A 27,498-nucleotide genomic window follows, 5' to 3' on the forward strand; every position below is an offset into this window, starting at 1 on the left:
TATAATAAACACAAATTCATGAGCAAGTTTATCAGTCACTGATCACTACTACCATGAAGGCAAAGTGAGGGACTGATTTTTCTTCTGCAATATCCCTTTGGCCTCCATGGGCTCTGTCTCACTTCTCACTCACAAGACATCAGCAACACTTGAAGAAATGTCAGATCTATCTCAGGAACAGATATTATACTTCACAACTTTACAGTACCCCAATAATACATAAACTCTACAACTGTGCATACACAAGTATGACTTCCAAAAAACCATAAATCCTCTGAGTTTTGTTTTTGTTTTGTGGCTTTTTTCTGTCTGATTGGGCTCTTAAGATTTCACAAAGTATGTTGGGCACTGCTGTCTGTATATGCTTCTGCTTTAAAATTCTGCTTCTGTTGTACATTCACAAGTTTCCAACTTGCATTTTATTGCAACATATATAATCCATTGCAATAAAATACATCTCCTATAAAAAAGCTAAGATAAGGAAAAAAGATATGCAAAATTACCTTCTTTGACTATATTGTCAGTGAAGAGGCTTGTTAAAATTGTAGCAGGAAGAGTCCCATTGGCTAACAGGATGCCAGAAAGCATTGCCAGTTTTGTCTGCTCCGTCTCAGTAAAGGCTTTAAGAAACAACAGGAGCTGTGGGACAGACAAGAAAAAAAAACTATTTATTTGAGGCATAGGTAGACAATAGGCAGTAATTAATATTAATATTATAATATTATAATATTTCTTATTTCTTGAGAAGTCTCAATACAAATTACACCAATCACATCAAAATCTACCCAGAAGCATGACAATGTCATTTCACTGATCCCTTGTAATTTCACTTTCTCTAAGAATACAAGACTGTACCTGAAGGGAGCCTACAAAAAAGATGTAGAGAGACTATTTACAAGAGCAGGTACTGACAGGAGAAGGGGGGATGGCTTCAAACTGAAAGAAAGCTGGTTTAGATTAGATATTACAAAGAAATCTTTACTGTGAGGGTGGCAAGGCTTTGGGATAAGTTGCCAGAGCAGCTGTAGATGCCCCATCCCTGGCAGTGTTCAAGGCCAGGCTGGACAGAGCTCTGAGCAACCTGGTCTAGTAAAACATGTCCCTGCCCATAGCAGTTTGGCCCATCTAGTTTGGAGCTAGGTGGTCTTTAAGGTCCAAAGCCATTCCATGATTCTTTAAGGTCTAGCCTAAGCCATGCTATGATTCTGGGAAGAATAAGGCCTTAGACAGGTATAAAACACTCTTCTCCAAATATATGTATGCATGTGTAAAGACAAAAGTACTTGCCACAGGCTTGAGACACACAGAAATTAGAGGATCACAGACAGGAGCCTGCCTATTCACATCTTCAGACTTCCAGCTAAGCCCCACAGAGTTACAATTTGTTTTCTAGCTTTCAAAAACCATGGCTCATGGAAACAATAAAAGGATGGGAAAATTTCCTTGTTTTCTTTTAGGGAAGGGAACACAGCACAATTGCAACATATTTTTTTACTGGCTAAATTAAGAAATATATTTCAAGTTCAGACACTATTGAAAAAGCTGACAAAGGACAGACAGGAACACAGGCTGATTTAAGACCTTGCCATTCCCAGTACTAATTACAAGAGAAAACAAATAGCTTGAGGAAAAATTACAAATCTCATCATCTTGGAGGATCTGAACTATATATACACCTTTTAATTCTAAAACTGGCAATTAAGTTTATTTTTAAAATCTTAATTTCATATTTTAAAATTACTGATTTGAGAGTACATGGATGAAGTACATTATGCCCTTTTTCCTTTATATCAGAAAAAAAGCCATGCAGAATCAGATTTTGTCAATGACATTACTGTTAACAATAGTGTTTTCTTAATGTGTTGTTAGTGACCATAGTATGGGTGATGGGAAAAAAAGAGGTGAAACAATAAAGGACAGCTTCATTCAATGCAAAAAGCTGCTGATTCCATCAGATGCTAGCTTACAAACTTACCGTCACCAGAGAAGAAGGGGAAAAAAAAAAAAAGAGTACCACAGATACAATTTTTTACAAGTTAAAAAGAATATTCAATTTTTTCTTCATAAGGAAGAACAAATGGCACCCCTCCAAAAGGATGTACTGACCTGTTGTCAGGACACCCTTTTTTCTTTTCTTCATGAGCAACAAATGCAATTAAAGCAAAACAGTTTGTTTTGATAGAAAAATCTCACCAGGTTTCCACGTTAGGATATTTCTTAATAATCAGATTCTACCCATACAAAGGGACAGAATACGACACACGTCCCTGTCCTTGTTTGTTACCATGGACAGTGAGAGATCTTCTCCAAGATATCCAAGTTTATCAACAAATGTAAAACTTTCTGAATGCAGTGATAGTTTAAAAATCCAGGTAACTAACAAAGTTATTAAATCTCATGCAGTGTTTTATGAATAGTTCTGCTCTGCATCAGTGAACAGAACTGAAAAAAACCCTCATTCATACGGTAGTACTTACATAATAGCATCAGCTTTAAATTACAGCTTACACAGGACTGAATGACTCAGCCACAGACAAATCACTGGGAATATTTTTTTTCAGTGAGCTTCAGCCAAATGACTGCAACACACACTTTTAGCTTAAAAGAACAATTATGAAACTACCAAATCTCAAGGTGTAATTTTATTTCAGCAAACTGTGGCTCAACTACAAAATGCATGAAAATTTGGGATGCAGAAGAATGGAGTTACTATTTCTAAACATATGACTGAGAAACAAATGGCGTGCTGTACTTCCAAATGCAGCAACTAACTGGTGTGTACAATGGTGTAGGCAAAGGAACTCCAGGGCCACATTTAATAGAAAACAGAACATTCTTACAGCATTTCAATATAATCCTAGTGTAAACTGGAAGCCTGTGGATTTAAAGCTTTCTTTTATACAAGCTTTATCAATAATACTGTACTACAATGAGACCTGCACAAGAAAAAAAAAACAGAATTAGACCCCTTTCCTGGAAGTACTGAGACTGTTAATAAAGAGGAAACACCTTCAGATTTCTGTGTACCTCAAATATTTTTTCTCTTGCTTCTAAATAACCAATAGATGAGGATTTTGATATAACAGACCAGGTTTTGATATATTTCTGAGCTCCAACCTCCATCCTTTTATCAGTAACATGTAGATCATGAACAGTTACACCCATTCATGTAAAATTCTGTTTTAAACAGAACCTTTATCTTCTACACATCCTTTGCTACTGAAAGTATTGTTGGTGCTACTTGCCTAATTTTTATTTTACTAATATTTTTCAAAAGCAGCTCAAACCTAGACTTGTCCTTTTCTGCTGCTTAAGGATACTATTCTATACTTTCCAGCAGTTGTGAAACATAGTTTAGGGGGAGACTGGGTGATAGAAAAACCCAAATCTTTCATAAACCCATTTTAAAAACCATGAAACAGAACCTAAATTTCAGTTCAAAGTTGTTACTTCAGATTTTTATTGCTGATTAATTTAGGCTCTCTTCTTTCAGCATCACAATTACAAACCTCAGGAGGGAAGTCACAAAACATCCAAGACACTTCAGAATAGTTCCCAACCACCCACGGAACATTCTCCAAGCTAATGCTTCCCTGCTGTTAGCCAAGCACAGACATTACTGCTTTCATTAGATACAAACTGATTCCAGGCATAAAAAGGGCAGCTCTGGCTCATTATTTTGTATTTCTGTGTATCTATAAGAACTCCCAACTATATAAACAGAAATTGAGAATATCTAATAAGCACAAGACCAGGCCTCATGTGATGTTCCATGTTGTTTTTGTCATTAAAGTCCTTTAAGCACAATTTCTCAGCATAGAAGATGCACACAAGTAAACATATTCATGCAACATTAAAAAGCACACAAGAAAAACAAGTGCTTCTGATCACCTCTTGTGATCCAGAAATCTTAAATTGTGAAAATTAAGGAACTCTATCCACACAGGGAGCATGGTGTCTTTTTATGTCTTCATTATCTGAACTGGTCTGCTGCTGACAGTTTGTCACATCTGCAGACAGCACTGAATCGTCACCAATGGAGAAGGCAGCTAATATAGCAACAGATATCTGCTGACTGAGTCTTGCCTTTCATTTGGCAGACTTAAAGAATTTCTGCTCACTCCCTATTCGATTTCAGAATGTTGTTCTCCTCTTATTTCCTAATTCCTAGCTTAATTTACAGTTCTTTCATTAGGAAACTACGAACACAAATAGGGGACGTCACAACATATCCCAGCACTTCAGACACCCTCTTATGACTCAGTTATATTTACCACTGTTAAAGCAAATAAAAAACCAATCTGTACTTTATCACAATTCTGATATAAAAAAGTTTATATAGAAAATTGCCTAAACATGCAAACATACTAAATACACAGATAATAACTGGATTTTTCATCCAAGGAAATACCTACGTAGAGAAAGAAGAACACAAGTTTGGAACTTAGAATTTTACTGAAACTATTGCAAAATGTCATGGGCCTATACCAGTACATTGGGCCATGCTCATATGAATTTGAAGTGCCTACATCAAAACACAGCAACTGAGCAATGCATCTAAGCATCATCTGTTGAAATTGCTTGCACAAAATAATTTAGATGTAAAACTTTAGATATATGGTTTGCTGGTGCCATTAGAAAAATGAGTAACTGGCAATTTTGGGGTGACAGAGTTAAGAAATAAAACAACTGAAAGCCAGAAGCAGACAAAAAGGGGAAAGATGGTAGAAAATAATGTCCTAATGAGAAAGTTATTATCTAGAAGACAAAAAGCAAATACTTTTGCAAATACTGCTATCTAAGATAATCTCTCTTGAAAGAAAAGTCCCACTGACAGCATCTGCTTCTTCGGCGTGAAACTGCTGGCATTGCCTTGGCTTTTTTGGCATGTCTTTTTCTATGAGAAGAGCTAATTTTCCCCCAGGCACACTATCTGCCTAGTGAGTCTGCCAGAAACATCACTTTCATTGCTGGGACAATAACCCACGAAAAAAATGTCAACAAGTCACTCTCTTACATATCAAACCACTGACTAACTGTAGCCATCTTTGGTCTAGCAGAAACACCTTCTGGAAATGCAAATGTTTTTATCTTCTGGACCTCCACGGGCAGCTACTCCTGTACAAATTACACCATGCAGGGATTAAAGGGTTAAGTGGTAAAAAACCCCACAGCCTCATAAATGAGAAAACAGCCACTTTGTGGATTCACACAGGCAGGGGGAGGGAGAAGGTAAGCAAAAGGCACCTACAAGTAGTCCTCAAGGGTTTTAAGGGCAATGGCAGTGGAGGTGCCATAGTCTCATCTTGTCACTAAGAGTGCAAAGTGAATTTTTGGAAGCTTAAGAGGATGTAAAGCCAAGCAAGTTACAGAAATGAGTGGAGGCGGCTTGAATTGGCATTTGCTTAATATGCTGAGCACTCTCTGAAACTTGAATGCTGTGAGTCAGCGCTTCTCATGTCAATGATTACAGTAATTAACAGCAGGAACATTAGATTTGTGTGGGGATAGAGGTAAATTTAGGTCTTTAGAATGATGTACTGAGTAATCAGCATCAGTTGATAGGCATGCTGGCCACAAGTGTAAAAATAATTTTCTGTATGAGAAAGAATGTATAAATCAAAGCCAAATAAATTCAGGCACAAGAAGTGCTGGTGAGGTACCAAACTCCAAATCTGCCCTCATCTGACCCTTGCAGCAACCTAATTTTTAAATAATATGGAAACACATTTTTATGTTTAACAAACATGATATTTTAGTCATGGACAGGTTTTGCCACTACTAGCCTGCCCATTAAGTTACAGAACAGTACAGTGCTTATTACTTATTCAGGACATTAGAAAAAGATATTTACATCTGTTACTAGGAACTCAAAACAGACAAAATAAATCTGTATGGTTTTTTTCCAAGCATTTTTACCCTGGCTTTTACTGTCTCCTTAGAATTCAGCATCACAAAACAAAACAGTATCCACAAATAGCCACTACAGTCTAACAGGCAAATCCTGAGCACTCTGCCACTGGTGAGGACTTTCTCTTACACATATCTATGGCCTCAAATACAAAAAAATTGTGGTTAGGATTTGCTCCACAGTGCAGGAGTGGTTTAATACTCATACACCAAGAGACATTCTGCATAGCAGATTGACATTTATTTTTTGGAAAAAAAACCAGAGAGACGTTCTGTTTGCAGGACAGTAATAACACTTCTCACTAAGAGGTACACCCCAAAGTGTATCAAACTTTTGCACAAAAAAGTCAGAATAATAAAGTGAGTTTGGTCACAGCAACCAAAGGAATCATTAATTCAGAAATATGTTACATCAAATGCTTTCTGCAGTATTCCCACAGAGCTGAATTTGCAGAGTAAAGCTGCCTCCTATAGATTCCATCCTCTTTTCCAATAGAACTAAATAAAACAACTAGCAGCATCACATTTATACATACACAATTATATTAGAAATACAGTAAAAATATTATCATTCCAGTACAGACTGCCACCAACATTACCTTTTTGATTTCATCTTCAAATGCTTTCTCCAGATATTTGTATCTCCTGATAAGTTTATTGAAGACCTAGAAATAAACACAGATTTTAAACTTAAAAAGTGTAACAATTACAGCCATCTTTCTTTACAAAAAAAAAAGTGAAGGGACACAAGCAGCTTGCAGAATGATTTCTCTAGTGTTGTCTGCCACATGGAGAGCACGAAACACCCTTCTTCCAATTCTGTGATTCTTGCTTCATAGAGCAATGCTTGAATGGGAGAATTTATTACAGTTTGAATCTTAGATTGCAAAATTTTTTTCCTTCTCTGCTTTTCACCCTATCCATAGATAAAAGCAAGGGAAAGGAGGAGAACAAGGGTAACTACACCCCTCCCCCAGTAATGCAACCCTAGGGAAGCTCTCAGCTGTATGATGATGGAGTAAGGGTGCTGGACATCTTCAAAAGATGCAGTATCTTGGTATATCAACTAACATAAATGTTTACAAGACAACACACTACTGTCAGAGAAAGGAAGAACATTTGCCAAAGCTTCTAAACCAATTATATTATTGGAACCACTTGTTCTCCAGTTTTGACCATTTGTTTCCCATCATGAGACCACAGATTATGAAATCAGAAGCAGCACAGGTGCAGAGTTCATTCAAGGTGAAGAAGGAAGAGAGAAGAAATTAAATCACCACTTGCACTGCTGTACGAAGGCACAAAGCATATGACTCACTGTCACAGGTAAAAAGGTTTATGTGGGGAGCAAATGACATTACTGCCACACTGGATGGGGGAGGAAGGAAAATTAGGTTTAGAAAGCTGCAATTCACTTTCCATAATATAAAATACATCCAAACATCCTAACTGGTAGTATTTTGGCTCAGAAAAAGTGGAAAATCAAGTGTGGCCATGCTGAAACGTGAAGACACACAGAATCCTAATAAAATAAGATGAAAAAGTAAGATTCAACAAAATTCTGCATATTTTTTAAGTCTAAGTAAGTGACAGAAGCATGACTTCATATGCAAATAATCTGCTAAAATATCAACACTAACTTCAGTCTTCAGACTTGAAGACTCCTCACTTTTAATCGTTTCTGTAACTAAATCCACAAAAACCAGCCACGCTACTTGGGAGACAGTAAGAAGCTACCTTCTAGATAAAAACATTTTCGTAAGACAGTAAGAGCTCTAGTTTTCATTAAGCATGAAAAACTGGCAAGGTCAATAAAAGGACACAACTCTTCAGGCATTAATTACAAAATGTTGATTTATTTTAGTGGCTTTTGGTTTGAAGTGCAGAGAATCCACTGAAAATTCCACTCCTTCAAATCCTGAGGTGAAGCCTTCCTTTCCATATGCAATCTTTCACTTTCAATTTCTCCTTGGAGGACTGGCACTGCCAATTTTTGTTCAAAACGTCATTAAAACATTAAAATTCAAGAAGACAGAATCAATGCATTTACTCCTAACAAAGATTTTCCTGAAGCAGAATACCCTGTTTCCAAGAGATGATAAAGCTGAGGTGTAAGAAATACTGACTCCCTTTCCAAAAATAAGTATATTTCACTAATTTATATTATTAAACGTATTTTTTAAAGGAACTTTCTGCTATTAAGCAAATAATTTTTTTACCAATGCAGATTTTGGTCGCAGCACTATTTAAATCAACTATGCACCTTTCCAGGAACTTATCACCCTAAACACCTTACCAGGGACAGCAGCTTTTATTCTTTTATTCGCTGTCTCCAGCATTCCAGTAATACCCAGTGATTTAAAAAGATAAATACATACTTAATTAACAATAAGAGTTTTGACATATGGGAGTTGCAAGGGTATTGCATTTTTATGCAATCCTACTGGTATCCAGAATTGCATGGTGGCTTTGAACTTTCCATAGAATTCTAACTGTAATTTCTCATATAATTACTACCTTCCATTAAGGAGTTATGCAAAGTTAGTTTCTATTCAAGAATCTTTTAGGGTTCACTGGCTTTTTGTAATAATTTCACATAGGCCTATTTATGCAAGCTTTATTCCTGCAGGAAGAAATTATACATCACATATGTAGGAGAAATGAAAGCTCTTGGAATATATACCCAATTCCTAACAAGTTATGCAACTAAAGGTTGGAGGTGTGAGCTTTATATTTTTTGTCATTCAAGTACTTCATCAAATTGCTTAGGTTGGAAAAAAACCTTTAAGACCACAGGTTCCAATTGTTAACCCAGCAGTGCCAAGTGCCACTAAACCATGGCCCTAGGCTACCATGTCTACAGATCTCTGTATCTCTGAGACTGGTGACTCCACCATTTCCCTAGGCAGTCTAATACCATGTTTGAAACTCTTTCAGTGAATAAATTCTTCCTAATATCCATCTAAACCTCACCTGGCACAACTTCAGGCCGTCTCCTCTCATCCTGCCACTTGTTACGTGAGAGAAGAGACTGACTCCCATGTGGCCACAGCCTCCTTTCAGGGAATTGTAGAGAGTGATAAGGTTTCCCCTGAGCCTCCTTTCCTCCAGGCAAAACACCCCCAGCTCTTCAGAGGGCTTGTGGTCCAGACCTTCTGCAGCTCCACTGCCCTTCTCTGGACACTCTCCAGCACCTCAATGTCTTTCTTTTAGTGAGGGCCCCAAAATGGAACATGATTTGAGGCGTGGCCTCATCAGTGCTGAGTGCAGGGAGATGTACACTGCTGGCCACATCACTGCTTATGAAAGCTGAATATCTGATACAGTGCATGTGTTTCTTTAGACATGGTCATATAAGTATTTCAGTCTGCACACAGAAAAGGTCAACAAAATTAGTAAGGGTGGTGTCTAGAAATAGACTCAACCAATGGTAGACTGTGATAAGCAAGACTGCTTTTTGTAAAGCAAGCATTACCAACTGTGATCAGATTATCTCAAACATCCTATTTTCTTACCTAAAATGTCTATGTTAGGGCAGATTAATGATTAACAGGATTTTCAATTGGTCTGTAGCTAGCCTAGTGCAGCCGAGAGAGTCCTCGGATATTCCACTATAATCCCTTTTGACACATAAATGGAAAACAGTAATCAGCTATGCCTTTACTGACCTGAGCATAATTTCGGATGGCATCATGATCTTCATCTGCAAAAAATACACAGTGGCTGGTCATCTTGGTCTTGTCATTGTCATCTATGCGTGTTCCTCCAGGAGCTGTAAGAAAGGAGATAAAAAAAAGGCAAGGAATTATTTCTTACTTTAAAGAATGTAAGATTTAGTAAGTCTAGTAAGTCTTATGTTAATATCACTGAGGCAAAAGGCCACGGTAACAGTTAGCAGGGGAGAGGGAGAAACAGAGACAGACCAAACTTTGCTAAGATGTGCTGGCATCTGACAGAAGGAACAACTAGCACTGTCATCACAGATCACACTCCTCACAGGACTGAGGGATTCAGTTCACCCTAAGGAATCTCAGCTGGTCTTGAGAACACTGAGGGTGATTAAACAACTATGGGATGGAGCACCACCCTTACACATTATTTTAATTCTTACTTTAAACACCACAATAATGTAAATCCTTCCCAAAGAGAAAAGTATTAGCACTGTATTAGCAATCTGAGCACTTGGAATATCCAGCTAACCCCTCTAATGCTTACCAAGCTCATGTAAACATTCAAAACACTGGCTTATTTTGTTGAGTTTTTTTCCTAGTTATTTCCACTAACTGCTGTTTCCTGCATTACCTCAAATCTTACAAAAACATCTTTTCTTCTTACATACCAAAGAGCAGGAAGCAGGAGTTAAAGCAATGTGACCAGTAAAAGGAGATAACTTACTCAAAATAAAGAGGAAAGTGAAAAGTATGTTTTGGCCAGAAGCTGCCACTGATACCTGGTAGAAAGCCCCATGAACATCCACAAAGCACACCTCATTATCCTTCACTTCTCTGAGCTACCTTTTGTTGCACCATCTACAAAGCAAGATTTGCAGCAGCTCTTAACCTGGAGTGCACCTTTTTATGCTAATAAATCCTTCTGTTTCCCCTAGTTAGCATCTCTCATTCCCTTTCCTGTTGCAATTCTATGCTGGTTTAGCTCAGACTGAAGGCTTCTCAGAGCAGTATCCAGAAAGTACTGAGGTATTACTGCACAACAAACAACCAACAGTGCTATGATATGAGATGCAAGCAGTGAAATTGTAATACAGGCTATAATTTCCACTGTAGGAAGATAGCATCTCAAAAGAAGCAAGCTGATCATCAAAATTCTCTGTCAGATATTCTGCAGGTTACCTAACATGCTGCCAGCTACCAAAATATCAAAGAGTGTGTCAGCATAGCGGCGGTAATCAAGTCGGGAGCCTGCTGCATCCAGAAACTTGGCTATAGCCTCCAGGTCATTCCCAGCTTCATTGAGGCCTTGGACAATTGTATCCCTGAAGACTGTGGGTTCAAATTTCTCCTTTTCATCTGAAACAGAGAGAAAGAAGGAGAAGTAGAGAGAGAGTGTCAGTTTTAAAATTTATTAAAATCCTGTAACAATCAGCAATTGAAAGGACTGTGGCACCTAAAATACTCTTCTCATTCTGGTCAACACACCAGAAGTTTGTATTATTTCTGGAAACTCTGCAATGTGTACCCTTATTTCCCCTCTTCTTGTCATCTCCCAACACCAAAACACCCATACACATATGGGAATAGATAAATAGAGGAAAAGCAACTAGTGCTTTCCAACTTCATACTTTTCTCTTGCTCTGAGAGCAGAATAAAGGAAATGCCATGCTATAAGTACATAATCTCACTGTATGAACATTTCACTTTTCATCTCTTGCTATTTTTCTTTTAACAACTATGATCACATAACCAAAATGTTTTCAAAAAGTCTTCAGGAAAAATAGGAGATTGAATTTTTAATAAAAATAGTTTTTGAATAAACATTTAAGGCAACACAATACAACCAAGTTAGGTATGTGAATATTTTATATTCACATACCTAACCAGCACTAGGAACACAGCCCTCACATTGCATTTTCCACAGCTGTCCCTTGTTGAATTCAATTGAGGCACTGCCTGACCCCCAGACAAAGTCCCTGTGTCAAGGTCATTAGTTACAACAGAAGCAACTGCAACCTCCAGGTAACTCTCATGTAGATTTACCCATACCTCCTGCTGCCTTTTTGCCCACGCAGTTAACAGCTTACTGCAGCCACTTGAAGCTTCTTAAGAAAACCTTCCCTGCCTTTATATAAGGGTACAAATGAAATGCCTGTTACTGTTAAAATAACTCTGAACTTCAGAAACAAAATTGCAAGCTGTTCTGTGCACTCATAACCAGGGTTGTCATCACCTGCTGACACAAACGCTGATACAAGTTCTTGAAAAACTGGAAAATATCCAGAGGATCAATCCACAGATTTTTACTAAGATAATTGAGGATTGGTTAAATTTCTGTCTAAACATATGCTAATGCAGTCTGAAATATGCCAGCTGCAACTCTTGCAGACTTTTTGTGAGCAGTTCTGGCCTTTATGCATCCTCTGGCTGCAGGCTTCTGTTCCCTGCCACTCATAGTGCAGCTTTTCATCCCAGGCCTTAAACAAGAGACCTTGCCTTTTAACAGCCTCTCTTCCCTAATTTCTTCCTTCCTGCCACAGTACTTTCATGCAATTGAATAACTATTATACAGGCAATTCCAATTTTTGATAGCTTTTCTATTTCTCATACAGAAAAGTTCTCTCTCCTCTGCTGCATGTACCTGGGGAGCACTCATTCCAGTACCTTCAGCCCCTCACTTGCACATTCTCCTCCACTTCCAATGCATCCCCTTCTCCCACAGCAATTGTACCTGGAAGGCATAAAGCAGTCCCTTCCACTCAGTGTCCCAGGCCACTGGGAAGTTCAGGGGATTAGTCCACTTGTCCTTTTAAGGAACCTGGCAGCACACAGACAGCTGCAGTTCAAGGGCTGTCTCTCAAGCTCTAAGCACTGAAGTAGGATCCCCTTTTTTCCCAGAAATCCCCTGATATGCCAAGCTTTTCATGACTGAGTCTATTACCCATCTCCACATGGACTGCTTCTCCATCTGCCAAATCTGCCCTCCTCAGACCAAAACTGAGACAACTCCATGGACACCCATACATATGCTCAACCATCTGCTCCCAACTCTGGCTCCCCCTGAAGTGATGCACACAAAAAGGGCCAACCTAGATTCTCCACCACCACGATCTCGCCACCCAGTACACTCACTACTCAATAATGCCCCTTCCCTGGACTGCAAATGACTTCTTCCCAGGCTTTTACTTCACACCAGACCTTGGGGATGTTCAGGCTCTTAGCCATGTTATCCTGACTTTGGCTGTGATGAAAACCTGGAGTCTATGTTTTGAGGAGCCACCTCTCCTATCTGCAGGGCATGGCCATCAGGGACAAACCAGGAGGTTGAGAGGAGAATTGAAGTACATGCCTTTGCTCCAAGGAAAAATGCCCACAGAGAAGCATACTACTGGAATCCCATCCAAGCCACCAGACCTGTTACCAAACACTCAAGTTGCAGCTCTCCTCCAACTTGAAGTACAAAAACCAACCCAAACCAAAGAACAAAGCAGCCAACCAACCAAGAAACAAACCAGTCTTTTACTGGAATAAGTACTTCAGTATGTGTACTTCAGGCAGTTTTACTTGAGCACAAGAAACACAGTTCCGCCCATAAACAAGCATCTGAGTGCAATTATTCTCTTTTAGATTGCCAAATAAGGACGTATTATTTGAAGAGTAAAAAAAATTTAAAAATGCTTGATGACACATCAACCAGCAAGAAGACAGACCTTTGTTTTACGAGCTGAAAAAAAGAAATCCTGTTTTACTTTTTCAAATGTATTTTACCTAAAAATTCAAGATGTTCTCATCTAAACTAGAAGGTATTATATGCTTGGTATCATGGGTACACAGTGCTCAGTACAAACACAAATACCATGATTAATATTTCTTAGCTATTTTAAATACATTCTTCCCCTGCCCCAGAAGTCTTCCTTTTATCTGTAGTACCCTATTATTTTCTTGTCTATCACAATCAAAGGAATAAGAGGTGAATTCATTGCATGAAAAATGATTTATAATTTTATTGAAACATTTTCCTACCAAGCTAATGTAATATACTGAATAGGAATATGCTGATGTATTACAAGAGGGTGACTAAGAAGCCATCACCAACAAGTGGTGACAGTCTGTTGAGCTGTCAAGTGCACAATTACTAAACAAGCACAGATCCAATCATGGGCTAGCAGAGGCAGGTGTAGCTTGCAGATGTGCTGCACACAATATCCACAGCAGCACTGCTATACACAGCTTTTCATTTTCAGCATGTTCCTAGATCCTTATTTCCTATCTTTTGCTTCTAAGAAAATCACAAAGTATGTTCATAGTCCTGTCCTTAATTACTTTTATCACTTCAACAGAAGGCCCACAATGTAATTCTGTGGAAGAAAAAAGATAACATGAAGTAAGAAGAGGGGCCAAACAAGGTAACATAAAGGTGTTAACACTGACTTTTTATTAGATAAGTTTCTTATCTCCATAAATATAGCTCCATAAACACAAGTACTGGCCAGACACCCACTCCTGCTGACCCTCACTGAAAAAGGAATATTCAACAGGTACAGAGATTATACCAAGAACTGACCAAACTATTTTATTTGCCTAGATTGATAGGAAATGTGAGATGTCTCCTTCCCTTGGAAGGTTCTTCCCTTAACAGCATAATTTTTCTTCCTTCAAATCTTTTTAAAATGATTTGAATGTCTGCAACTATATTTATGCTGCATTCCAGGCTTATTTCTTTCATTTGGTTAATCAATATAACTAGAAAGAGATTTACAAGCTCCTCCTCCACGATTCTCTCTCAAAGATATTTTACACACTAAGCATATTTTCAAACTTTAAACTGAAAAACATTTCACACAATTGTTTTATTTAAACAATTTTAAAAAAAGACTACATTAACATAGGAGAAATAAATATTTGTGAAAGAAGAAGTTCCTGACCTCCTGACCTGAAAGCAGGGCCACTGAGATGATCTGACCATCTCATGGAGAAGGAAGGTGAGGAAATTCCTTTTTCAATATGAAAGGTTCACTTCCAGACATGGCATTGATTTGAGTCAAAGAAGTAAAAATGAAAATCAAACCAAAAAAACCCAGGTGATTTTCTTTACATAACCTTTAAATAAAAGCTCATATGTTGCATTCTTAGTTGAAAAGGACATTTTAAGAAACACCCAAACCAAACACCTAACAAGTTTTCCTTATCATATGCAAATATATTATAAATTCATTTAGCATCTAATCTTTAACTGAAGCCTCCACAGGACTTCATTGCTCAAACTCAAATTTTATATAAATTCCTAGGGTATACAGTGAAAATAATAGAATTCATAGAGCTTAGTTAAAAGTAACATCTTCAATCTTAACATGGCTGAAAAGAAGTGGAGAAAAATCCTTTATCTGAACTTTTAACCATTCTACCTGCTCTGTTTCTAATTATTTTAAGAAAGAAGAAAATAAAACAAAAAATGTAATGCAACCTACCCCTCTTCCTAGTTTTGAACCGCTGGCCTGTTAGCACCGGCTTCTGATTCTTATTCATAAAATTTCTGGAGAAAGAAAGAAAGGGAAAAATATTTATACTCTACCATTTAAAGCAACAGTTTAACCTAAAGGCAAAATAAAGACTCAGTATAGCAAAATCCCAACATATGACAGGTAAAGTTCTTCACACATTTTCCAAGAGTAATTCACATTATATTTAAGATGAAGAGCACTACAATCCAAGGATAACTTCAATGAGATGCGTTTCTCTTATAACCTGGCTGTTGGCATCTCTGTAAAAAACCATGAAGATTCAAAACTGACCGGGAAGATGATGGAGTCACTGCTCTTACTCCTGGGGCAGGGGTACACAACCATTGCCCATGAAGTTCATGGGGATGCTGGGGGCACAGAAGCCACTAAGGCAGAGGACTGGGAACCATCCTGGTGATGCTCAGCATGGCACATGGTGCCTCTGGTCACCAGGCACATGCACGCCCAGGGCTGTGAAGTGTCCAGCTCAAGACAAGAATTTGTGGTCTAATCATAAAGACAGTGCTTTAACCATCAAATTCTAATCAAACATTTCTTACGAGCATTACTGTATCTTAGCAACTTTCAGTTCTGAAAAGCATGTGGGTGTTGTAAAAATAATAGAAGATAAATAAATCCCTTGTCCCATCCACTCTGAGCATAAATACAGAGTTAAGGACCTTTATGGCACATCATACAATAGTAAAAAATACTGGGCTTGTACTTCAGATCTTTAGAGCAAATCTCAACACACAATAGCAAAAATTTGGGAAGTGATAATACATTAATGACATTTTTTCTAAAGAAAACAAAACTATTTTTAAGCTTTGTATACAATCAGTTTCATTGCACAAAACTCAGGTTATGCAAAGAGCAGCTAAACCAAGAGCTGAATGCAATCAGCAGCAATTAAAAGGAAGCTTTGCAGAACTAGGAATCACCACAGGTCATCACCCTGTCCTGCCCACAGCACCTGCCAGCCCTGAGACTTAGAGGCCACCTATTTCACACTCTGCAGGCCATTAGGTCACTGTTACACGAGTTGCTTGTCCAAAATTAAGCCTTCTCATGCAAGACTTTGAGCGTGTTCTTTTAATAACTTTAGTTTTACAGAAATCTGCATTATTTGTATTTCTTCATTGTGGACTCTGCAGGTCTAGCTTAGAAGTACACAGATTCGCCAACATGCTTCCTACCACAAATGAAAAGAAACTCAAGCTCCACGGCTGAGAAAGAAGCCATCAATCACATGTTACTATCCAAGTAGTGCTTTCTCTATCCCTAAAAGTTCATTTAACTCTCTTAACAATGCTCTAGCTAGACAATGTATTTCTGTTCACCAGACTTCTAGTGGCAGCATCCCTAGCTGGCCACTTCTGCAGCATTTTGAATGTTTTACTTGGCAAATCACTTCCTTCTAGTCTAGGTTTATGACTTATCCACAGTCAAAAACTCTGCATGCAGGCACATGAACTGGAAATAGCCAGTACAGTTCAGAGTCAAGGTTTGTTAACTGTAAGTCACAAAACCACAAATACACAACAAGCAGTTCAACAGAGATTCACCCTCATCACTGAGATTTAAAGCTGCAGTTGTAACAGACCAAGGAACATTTCAAAACAACTACAACACTTTAACAGCCTTCGGGAAAAACGTTCTGCTCATCTGCAAAGAGTTCAACATAGCAAACCAGGATATCATGGAATCTTTCAAAATGCTGTAGGATCCAGGAGTGCCTTCACAGCAGAGCTCAAAAGGCTCTTTCCCTTGATGAGACAGCTCGGTGTTACAGGAACAGGAGGTGCTTTATAAGTTAATTAGGCAGATAATCTAGCAATCTACAGGGATAAGCAACAGCCCAGCCTCTAGCCAGTGACTGGCTAGATTTGACATACTTACCTGCTTTGTCTTTCTGACCTTCAGTTATTTGTAAAGAGAATGATCTATAACATTCACCTAGGTATTTTTGACTTGTTTTTATGTTTTGCCTGGACACCTTACACCTTATTCTAAAAACTTTCATTTCAAGAGATGGCAAGAGGAGCCTAAGAAGTTTGCAAAGAAATTGTCAAGTAAGCCACACAGCAGGTAAAAACTGTAAGAACCCACTTTTCACAGCTCTTCCAGAGCACAAATATGCTGTCAGGCTGAGGTCACAGTGCCCACTTCCTTAAGGAACACACAAAAGCCTTCAACCCAGCATACCAGTACAGTTTCTATAAAAGACAGAAATGCATAAATAAATTTCTAACTTCTTTCCTTGGATGCAGTGTATTTTTAAGCTGCAAAAACACCTGCATGCACCTGAAGCTTGACTGGATTTCAACTGTTGCCTGTGAACATAAATATATCCTTTAAGACAGCTGGGAAAAAGATTTAAAAAAAAAAAACAAGTTAAAGCAGGACTCCCAACTTGTGGAAGATTTAGTGACTAGAGGTTCAGTGCAACAGAAGACACTCTTGAATAGTTAATTACTAGGAACACAGGATATGCCTTCTTCTATATTTAGGTTTGAATGTACTGTGCTTTAATCTGCTCGAGTGAGGGTCTGGCTTTATAAAGCACTGCCTCAAGCAATGGCCCAGGATCCTTCATTAAGAAACAGCATCTTGAGACTGAGCAAAACCAACCCAGTGATCTATACAACAATCAAGAATGGGATCAGCACCTGAAAATGAGATTTTAAAGTGCTGCTGCTGTTGGATAATAGTTTAAAATTTACAAAAGTGAATGCAATGCAAAAACTTTTTTTTTAATCAATAAGCAACCAACGACAGTACAAATGTGGTGGCTGTAGGTTGTAAATTCAGGGTGGAAGCATATAAACTTGCACAGCACATTTGATTGCATCAGAGCACAGCCTGCCTCCCAGGTGTCAGATAGCTGTAAAACCTTGAAATCACTTAAGACCTTGAACTATTACATACAGTCTCCATCTTGAAAGGTACAGCATCTGGGCTCAAAGCCAATGGCCAATTTTGAAATGGCAGCTAAAGCAGTCATGGTGGTTTCAGTGGAGCGAGGATCTTAAGGATAGATGTGGGTAGGAAGGGAATAGCCTTCAAAAGAAAACCCAAGCCACCAGCCAAACTCATATCTTGCAGCCCAACAGCCTCCAGGATTTACAGAATTGTCAGCAGGAAAGCAAGCAAGAGATATGGAAATGACAGCTCACTCCTTTCACAGACTCTACTCTTCAGCAAAAGATGGGAGAGGCTCAGCAATATAAGCTTTACTCTCAATTCACTGCTCAGTACTCAAGCAGATGTGAGAACAGTACAGAACCTGGCACTACACTCCACAATGGGTTCATTTTCCATACAAACAAAAAAATGTCTAAGCCTGCTTATTACTAACTTGCAGCTACAAAATTAATCAGAAAAAATAAAAAAAATGTGTGACTTTAAAGTTAACCAAATTCCACTCCCACTCTTGGTTAACAGGCTGGTAGAAAACAGATTTATACTTTAAAAATTCATAAATTGGTGAGTTGGGACATTCTCCTGAGACTGCTTCAAGTCCAGGAGCTAAGCTTTCTCTACAGCTGCTCCTCATTCTCATGCTAAAGACCCTAAACAGTTAAAACAAAACTGAGAGACATATACAGCTGTAGATATGCAGACACATATTATATAGCAGTTACTGTAATCAAGCAATCCTTCTCACACAATTAATAAAAATCATAATGGTTTTAATTAATAAATCCAGCATTAATTAATAAAATTAATTTATAAAACCAGCAACAGACGAAGTTAAAGTTTTTTCACCACTTCAGCAAGTATGAACTCAGTAAGTTAGAAAAATGTAGTCTTTTATCCACACCACAGGGAAATTCTTATGATGATTAACTCCTGAATTATTTAAAGCCTTGGTAAAGCTGAAGTTTCTACCATTTGTTCTTGGAAACATTTTGCTCAAAGTGAAAAAAAAAATACTGAAAACCTTTATTCAAAGCAACACTATTTTTCTAAGCATAATTTTGGACTTCCTTTGACCAAAATATCAAAATCATCTGAGATTCTTCAAACATTAACATGCTCAGATGAATCTGGGAACAGTTACTTCACAGCAGCGAAACTTCACTGCCCTAGTTACAGAGAGAATGGAATCAATGCCAGACAGCATAAGAAAAAGAACAACATTTTAATAAAAACTACCAGGATTTTATGGCTCTATGTGTGCAGGGCACAAGATACAGCCCCCAGGGCAGGCAGTGACCCTCTGGGCAGCCCACTGGATCGGGGAGGCAAGGGGGGCAAGCAGCACAGCTCCACAGGATGCTGCTGCTGTTGCTGTGGGGACTGGCACGGATGGCATTTGACTGACAGGGCGATGGAGAGAGCTGCCAGAACACCACCAACACAGCACCAGCTTGCACAGGAACAGATGCTTGGCAGGAGTTAGTTCCATCTCCTTCCCTTGCTCAGATATCATGTAAGACAGGGGCACTCATCACAAAGGCAAATAAAATAGAAGCATAGATGGGTAGAGTTGCTATGAAGGAAAAATCCCAACCCACAAATCAAAGACAATCTTTTCTTTCCCACCAAAGAATATCCAGGACATAAAAAAGCTTTACTGGGTCTTTTTTATCTAGCAGAGTTATTGGGTGTTTTCATTCTCTCACAGTTACAGTTCCAGGCTTGGGGTAAAGAGTTTTTCACCCCTTTCAGCAGCAAGCCAAGAAGTTACATTAAATGCAAATTACTGAACTTGAGCAGCATAGAGGAAAAGCTGCCCTTGCACTTTTGCCAGAGAGGAAACATGTCAGCATGCAGCCAGCAGCTGTCTCTGCTCTCTGAAAAGCAGCAGACAGCTAGATCATAAGCTAACAAAATCTGTAGGTGGAAAACATAAATCATTACCAGTAGAGAGGAACAGAGCAATGTGAGGGGACAAGAAGACAGAGCAGATGCAATCCAGACACAGGTTCTCAAAAATTCTCATCAGGCTTCCTGCTTTCCACAAGGACACTGTGCCTTTTGTTCCTAAAACGTTGGGATTTTTCTAAGAAGTGACTAATAATAAGTGGAGGTCCATAAATTCAACCATGGCACAAATCACCAGGAAGTGCAGCACCAGCAGCCAGGTTTATCTTGCAGACTTGCCACAGAGACACCAGCACAGCTGCCATGTTTATGAAACCTTTACCCCAAAGGTGCTGTTCATTAGGAACAATAAAGCCAGAGCCAGGCTCTTGCCACATTAAAATAAAATCCCTTCCCTGCTTTTATAGCCTCACAGCAACAGGCAGGGACAAAACAGTAACATAAGAATCTACAGGGTAAATACAATCAACATGGGGTTTTAATGTTTACAGGAAATACGAATATTGCTGAACCACATGCCCTGTCCTTCCCTAAAGAGCCTTCCAGAAGCTCTCAAGGCACTAAAATATTTAAAAAATGTTTATTTTTTAATCACAGAACAGTATTGGTCCACAGTAAAAAGTGTATCTATGGTCCACAGTAAAAAGTGTATCTACTTCAATAAAAATATTTGTCCCTTATTAGCATGCTTAGTGGGAGAGAGAAAACAAGGACATGAAACAGAAGGAATTTATTTCATTCAGCAGCAAAATGAATACCTGAAGAGAATGTAACTTACCACACGTTAAATAATAAATAAAAACCCGCGCTCATGCAAGGTTTTCTAGGAACAAACTGGGCATGCAGCTTGTGAAGAGTTATCGTGGAGAAGGAGGGGGAAGGGAAGACCTTACTCTCTTTGTAGCCACCTGAAAGGAGGCCAGAGGCAGATGGAGCTGGTCCCTTCCAAGTAAGTAGCAGCAAGACAGGAGGAAATAGCCTCACGTTACATCAGGAGAGGTTTAATTGGGTAGTAGGAACACTATCTTCACTGAAAGCATTGTGAAGCACTGGAATAGGCTGCCCAGGGAAGTGATAGAGTCACTGCCACTGGAATTATTTAAAACACATGTAGATAGACTTGGTGGACATGCAGATGGCATTTAAGAACACGATAAATGCAGAAAAAATGAGAAGACAGACTCACTGAAGTTTGCACCATAAACCACATCACCTAACAGCTAAACTGGGATGCACAGGAAGATGTTTCTTGAAAAACAATCAGAAAAACTCCAGTTCCACTGCCACCAATAAATGTACAACCACACACTGCATTAGAGAGCCACCTCACTGCACTTATTTCAGGACAGCAGGTATTTCTTAGGTCACTAACCAGGAATTTCTACAGAAGTGGCTCAGATGAGTAACACTACTGAAGCACTTTCAAATGCACTTAGTGGTGTCAAGAGAACTGTAAACTGAGCACTGAGACAATGGACTTCTCTGTCATGTCATCAGAAATCATATAAAAAGTGCATGAGTCATAGCACAGTCAGTGAAAGAAAAGAAACAAAAAAAAGAGTAGAAAATTCCTAGTAATTGGCAGGTAGAAACACAAGTTAAGAAAATTAAATCACACACTCAGGTTGACACACAAAAAATGTTGTTGTTCAGTAACAAGATTTCTTCCAGCAACTAAAGAGGAGGAATTAGACGTAATTCTTTAAGAGCAAGGTATTAGCAGGAGCTTTTCTCACTGTTGAGAGCTCTCTTAGGTGCTATACTCTTAAATGGAATAGGCTGCAATAATGGAGATGGTGTATTGCTACAAATCAATTCATATCCAATTAACATTCATTTGAAGGTAAAATGCCAACTCCAAGCCTGCATACTTTGCCAACAGGAAAACCTTTTAGAAAAAGAAGGGGATAAATAGCATCAGGCTTTCTCATATAGAGTACCACTCCTCTGTTCAGGTCCATCCTGCTTCTGGTTTTTTTTTAATATATCAGCCCACTGGAAGTTTTTATAATGTTGGCCCTACTCATAAAATTTCAGTATCAACAATAAAATCAGATGTGCCTCTTCCATTCTTCTTGCTACCTTAAAGCTCTGAGAACCAACAAAAGCACTGGACATCACCAGTGCCTCCAGGACACAGCACTGCAACACTTGAAAACTGATAAACTAAGCACTAAGGTTAAAAATAAAAATAAATACAATCTGTGCATTCTCCAGAAAGCAATGCTCCCCAGATGCTACCAGCTCATTATTTCATGAACTAAATACAGTAATGGGAGGAGGGATGTATTAATAGCCAGCACCTCCTACACACCTGCAATTGGTGAAGGCCTTGATTTTAATAGAACAACTGCTTTAAGCAATAAAGCAAGTTTCAATTCAGAGCTCCCTAATCATTTCTTCAAAGCATGTGCAAAGAGTTCACCAAGATAACGCATGGGGTTTTTTTTACCTGAGGGAAAATGCCAAGTATCTGAATTCTGATCTACCAGGTGCCAGGTATCTGATTTCTGATCTTTCTGGCACAAAGGGCCAGCAGTGAAAACATACAACACTTTTCACCGTATCTAGTATTCCAGACATACCAGTAACACTGGTTATGCTGTTAGCACTATTCACTGGGACAAAAAAAAAAGGAATATGTAACTGACTTGTTTCACTCTGCATCCCCAAAGCAGTCCCATATTCTCTGAGGCTGCTTCTTCCTCCTCAGAACAGGTGAACATTTTGACAGAACACACTAGCTTTGGTAAATAAACTCCTGGAGTGGGGAATAGAAGCAATCAATGCTTGGACTGCTTCAACCTGCAAACAGTTACTTTCTAGGCAATGGTGGGTAAAACTCCGCTCAGATCAAGCTAAGATAATCCCATGGCAATAGATACCAATTCACATCCAAGTTATGTATTGGGAGAAAAAAGAAATAAAGGCCACCCATGGGGTGCCTACACAATCAACTGTTATGCTAGGGGAGTCAGAGAAACAGCTATTACAGACTGAGCAGACACTGGCTATCCTACCCACTGCCTGGCAGCTCCCATACCAGCACTCTCACCTTACTTCAGAACAGCATTTCTTCACCTCTATGTGGAAACCTGAAAGCTCCTAGATTGGAGCAAGACTCTATCAAGGGCTATTAAACACATGAATGATACAACCTTCTGAGCTTGAAAATTGCTATAAGTTTTACAGGACATGAAAGAGAAATGGAGCACTCCCTTCTATCTATACTGGTTGTGGGTTTTGTGTGTTGCGTTTTCTTTTCCTTTTTTTTTTTTCCTTTTTTTGTTTTGTTCTCTTTGTTTTTCTTTTGTCACCCACCAACACTACAGGCCACTTCCAGAGATGAGACTATAGACCCAAGGCAAATTTCTCCAATAAGCCAAGCTTTGATTGAGAAGGCTATCTCTTAAATCCATAACCACACCAGGCATTACTCACATTCCCATGACACCATATTCCACCCAGGGAGTATAAGGACCATAGCACTGAGAGTTGGGTGGCACCTGAGTGAGGTTAGGTTAGGAGAAGAAGTAAACAAAAATCCCAAGAGGACTATGCTGGGTCACCTTGTTGTATTACTAATTTTGCAGGAGGACTTCAGTTGCTTTTTGTAAGATGAGGAAAAACATTCAAACCAGTTTTCTTCAGAGAGCAAAAACCTTTGAGACATATTGTGATTCAAGCCACGTATTTCTTCCCAAGAACTGGGGTGCCCCAGAGAGAATACTGTCAAGACTAGTAATGGGAATCACATTGGTATTGTGATTGAATTGTGTGATTGCAAATGTTTTACTTTGTTACATATCATTTACATTTGTATGACATTCTCAGTATAATTTGTGTTGCTCTGCTAAATCCGAAATCCCACATAATCTCAACTATCTTCAGGTGGGGAAATTAGGTATTAAACATCATACCCTCCACATGTGGAATATCTAAAAGATATTGATCCTAGAGTACTGGACTCAGACACTATTCACATATCAGAAATGGGAGATCAGTTTTGGTTTGGTAACCCCAAGCTCAAATATCAAGCAAACATGTATGGCAAAGTTTCCCTTATTTTGGAATATCATACACAGACACAGTCCTGAAAATTCTCAAAGCACTGCATTTTCTCTCAATTTTGACAATTTAACTTCGCTTGTCCTGATCTTCTTCCATCCTGCTTTTAAACATAAATGACATTAAATGCAAGACTCATTTGAAAATATAAATGCATAAAACCAAGAATATGTCTTTGATGGTAATCTATATTCAGGAGGCTTTGGAATACATCAAACTGAACCCAAAGAATTCAGTTATCTTATAAACATAGCACTGCAAGCAATGGCTATTATGAATGCTTCTTAAGTTTTGCTTCTCAAAAAGTGGTAATTATATGCAATTTTGATCATAATTGCAATCAGATGAAAACTCAGTTCTCAAAACCCCACTTATATATACAGGTGGCCAAAATCACAGAACTAAGAAACACTGCCACAAAAGGAAGTCAAATAAAGCAACAATATAAATCACTTGAAGTAGGAAAAAGAAATAGAGCAACTAGCCTGGTGTGTCACTAATTTGTATCTGTTTTCCAGTATTAGCGTCATCTCCTAACAGCTTAATCACATTACAAGAAGCTAGTAGAAGTTACTGAGACATCTGTCTCACCCAGATGTAGATCAGAGCAGGTATATAATATTTTGCCCCACTCCACCACAGAGGCAGCAAGCAGGGCTGAATAAACTGCAGTGCTTTGTGCCCACACACTGGTAATAGAAGTACAGAGAGCTGTCAGTCAGTTCAATGCCAAACCCAGAAACTTAACACCACCTTACTACTGGTGGTGAGGACCACTCCCTGTTTCATTGCTGATCATTCTAGAAGGCAATCAGATAAGCCAAAACCCCTATTGACTTTTCTTGACTAAACAGTCAACTGTCAGAACCCAAATATGGGGTGTATTTGACTTGCCTTTAAAAATGAATTATGACACCTAGCGTGACCCTGCAATTCTTGCTTATTTTCACCATAAGGAGAAACACAGACATTTCCAGAAAATAGCTTAGCTGAAATGTTCTGCTTGCCCATCTTAGAGTGAGATGGGGGAACAGCTTCACAGCTTCAGATTTAAGGCACTTCTTAGGTATCTGAATCAGATCAAATTTCACACCTGCAGATTGGCCATCTGTGTGAGTCTATAGTTCAGTGATACCTACAAACATCTCAGGCAGAGTTAGGAATTTAGTTACCCACCCAAAATTAACAATAAGGGAATTACTATTTGTATCTTATTCAGTTCTGTAGTTAATTCAGTAGACCTGCTTGTCCATCTTTCTGAAATAATTCATAGAACTTTCATTGTTGGCTGAGAAGTTTCAAAATGCAGCATACCACAAATAAGTTGAGAGCATAGCCTCAATATCAGGCCACAGCCATCCACCCACTCCCAACCCAGTTTCTGAAGCCAAGCATTGCTGCAGGAGTTATGGATTTCTAACCAGAATATGTTTAGTATATTTTTAAAGGGCATAAAGCAGACAGCCTTGCTTCCTTCAGAGAAAGCATGCATCCACTTTGTGGCTGTTTGGCCTATGTCAACATCAGCTTGACACAATGATATTTGACACTATTAATAGGGAAATCTATTTTCTTGTTTACAACATCACTGTTCATGCACTGGAAAGACCAATATCAGCAACCTACTTCTGCAGATAACCTAATAAGGGCTCCATGGAATGTGCATCTGTAGGTGTATGCACACATACATTTGTAAAAGAAAGCAAAAACACCAGTAAAAGCTACATTAGATTTCTACAACTCACTTCCTATGAAGAAGCAAACTATGAATAATTTAAAAGGTTTACTAATGAGACAGCTAGAGGATTTTTTTTGCTGGACTGAGAAACCACAATGAAAGGCTTGGCTGATCCCTCTGAGGCTTCAGAAAGAGATGGCAGTTAACCTAGCTAAATCCTAGAATGCAGAGCCATTCAGTCACTGGATACAGTCAAACTCTCCAAGTCAGCGAACTGACTGCTGAAGGCCATGCAAACCAACACATTTGTATCCCACCTCTAACGTTGCTCTGCATAGTTTGATACACTCTGTAGAGCTGAATAACTAGTAAAGCTAGCATATATTCTTTGCTAAGGGAGGATAAAAATGCAGAGGTAGAAGTGACAACCTAAATTATTTTTTTTCAATTCTAAAACAAAAGAGAGCAAATATTCAACATGACTCTCAATTGGAGGCTTTGCAATAACTGGTATTTTTTTGCTATTCTTGACAATGCTTCAAAAATAAAGTTGGTATTTCAGATAAAAACATGTTGATATGAACCTTTCCTAACCAAGTGTTAGGAACATGAATTAAGGTACTTTAGTAATTTAGCAGCCTAGTTTTCAACATAAATTAAGTAATATATCTTGGGATTACAAAAAAAAAATTAACAAGTATGTTGAAAACAATAAATGGGGAACATGGCCTACAGTTCTTGTCCCCATGACCAAGATTTTTCCCTCCTTCAGCTTCAAAAGACTACATTGTGTCCTCATACCACAACACTGCTTTTGCAATGCCAATACCTACTAAAAAGGTCAACAATTCTTAAAACTGACAGGACAAAGGAAAATGGGAAAAGAATGAGGCCTCCCTATAACTCAATAAAATACAGCTTAAGGAGGGCACTAAGATACTAAACTAATCCTAGCATCCAACAGGCTACCCATGAAATGCTTTGGCTTGACACATTTGGCTTCAGTGAGCTGGGAACCACTGCTCACAGATAAAAGTTCAAGAATCAACAACTTCCTCTCAGGAGAGACCTGAAAGTCTGACGCCTTGACAATTTAACAGTGTGAATCACCAAACAGCCAGTCCACTGTCATCATGAAGAATCTCAGAGGCACAACAGCAATGCAAATCGACATAGCGATGGCCAAGTACATTGGGAAAAAGGCACTTTTCAGCACACACCAATAAACAATTTAACAGGAATAAACTGACAAAGTAAATCCCTTCTCTTGGCTCTTCTAGAGAATTATGTGCATCCTTTCCTTCTTCTAATTCAAGAAGCCTTTCAACAAGGCCCTACAAAACAAGACAGCCAAAGTCAAAACCTGGAAAAAGACCTCATGCATGTGCTTGAGCATAGAAGTGTTTCCTCATGCTGGGAAGGCAGCTGAGACCCATGGACAGGAGGATAAATTTGAAGGGCAGAGCCAAGGATCCACGTGGCCCAGGGGGCACACTGACTGGGGTCTCTTTTCATACAAAATGTAGAGAAAGAAACCCACAAACATCTAGGCAGAATATGGTATTCAAGAGCACACTGCACTGGCTGATGATTTTGGGATCCTCAGGTCACAGTCACAAGAAACCACACATTAAGAAAATAGCCAAAGCAGACCTAAGACAAAAAAGGCTTAACACAGGCTTCAGAAAGGTGCAGAGACATAGAAAAAAACAGCAACCAGACTCAAACCAAACTCACATCAATATTGATGCATACAGAGAAGGTTGTAAATTGAAAAGAAACTCACCAATTCCTCTTCTAAAGGGCTGACTTCTCTCAAGCACTTGAAAGAAGTAACATA

General features: G+C 38.7%; 1 protein-coding gene across 1 annotated transcript in view; it reads right to left on the bottom strand.

The window, feature by feature from the left end:
- BZW2 (basic leucine zipper and W2 domains 2) overlaps positions 1 to 27,498 on the bottom strand; it is a 53,328-nt gene that overhangs the window by 18,739 nt on the left and 7,091 nt on the right. Inside the window, exons 2-6 of the mRNA XM_084207327.1 lie at positions 15,050 to 15,114; positions 10,761 to 10,937; positions 9,579 to 9,682; positions 6,510 to 6,575; positions 504 to 639 (exon numbers count right to left, since the gene is read on the bottom strand). Coding sequence (XP_084063453.1) covers positions 504 to 639; positions 6,510 to 6,575; positions 9,579 to 9,682; positions 10,761 to 10,937; positions 15,050 to 15,107 — 541 coding nt within the window. The 5' untranslated portion in view covers positions 15,108 to 15,114. The remainder of the gene's footprint in view (positions 1 to 503; positions 640 to 6,509; positions 6,576 to 9,578; positions 9,683 to 10,760; positions 10,938 to 15,049; positions 15,115 to 27,498) is intronic.

The sequence above is a fragment of the Fringilla coelebs genome (assembly GCF_963513975.1).
Source record: "Fringilla coelebs genome assembly, chromosome: 1".
Classification (NCBI taxonomy): Eukaryota; Metazoa; Chordata; class Aves; order Passeriformes; family Fringillidae; genus Fringilla; species Fringilla coelebs.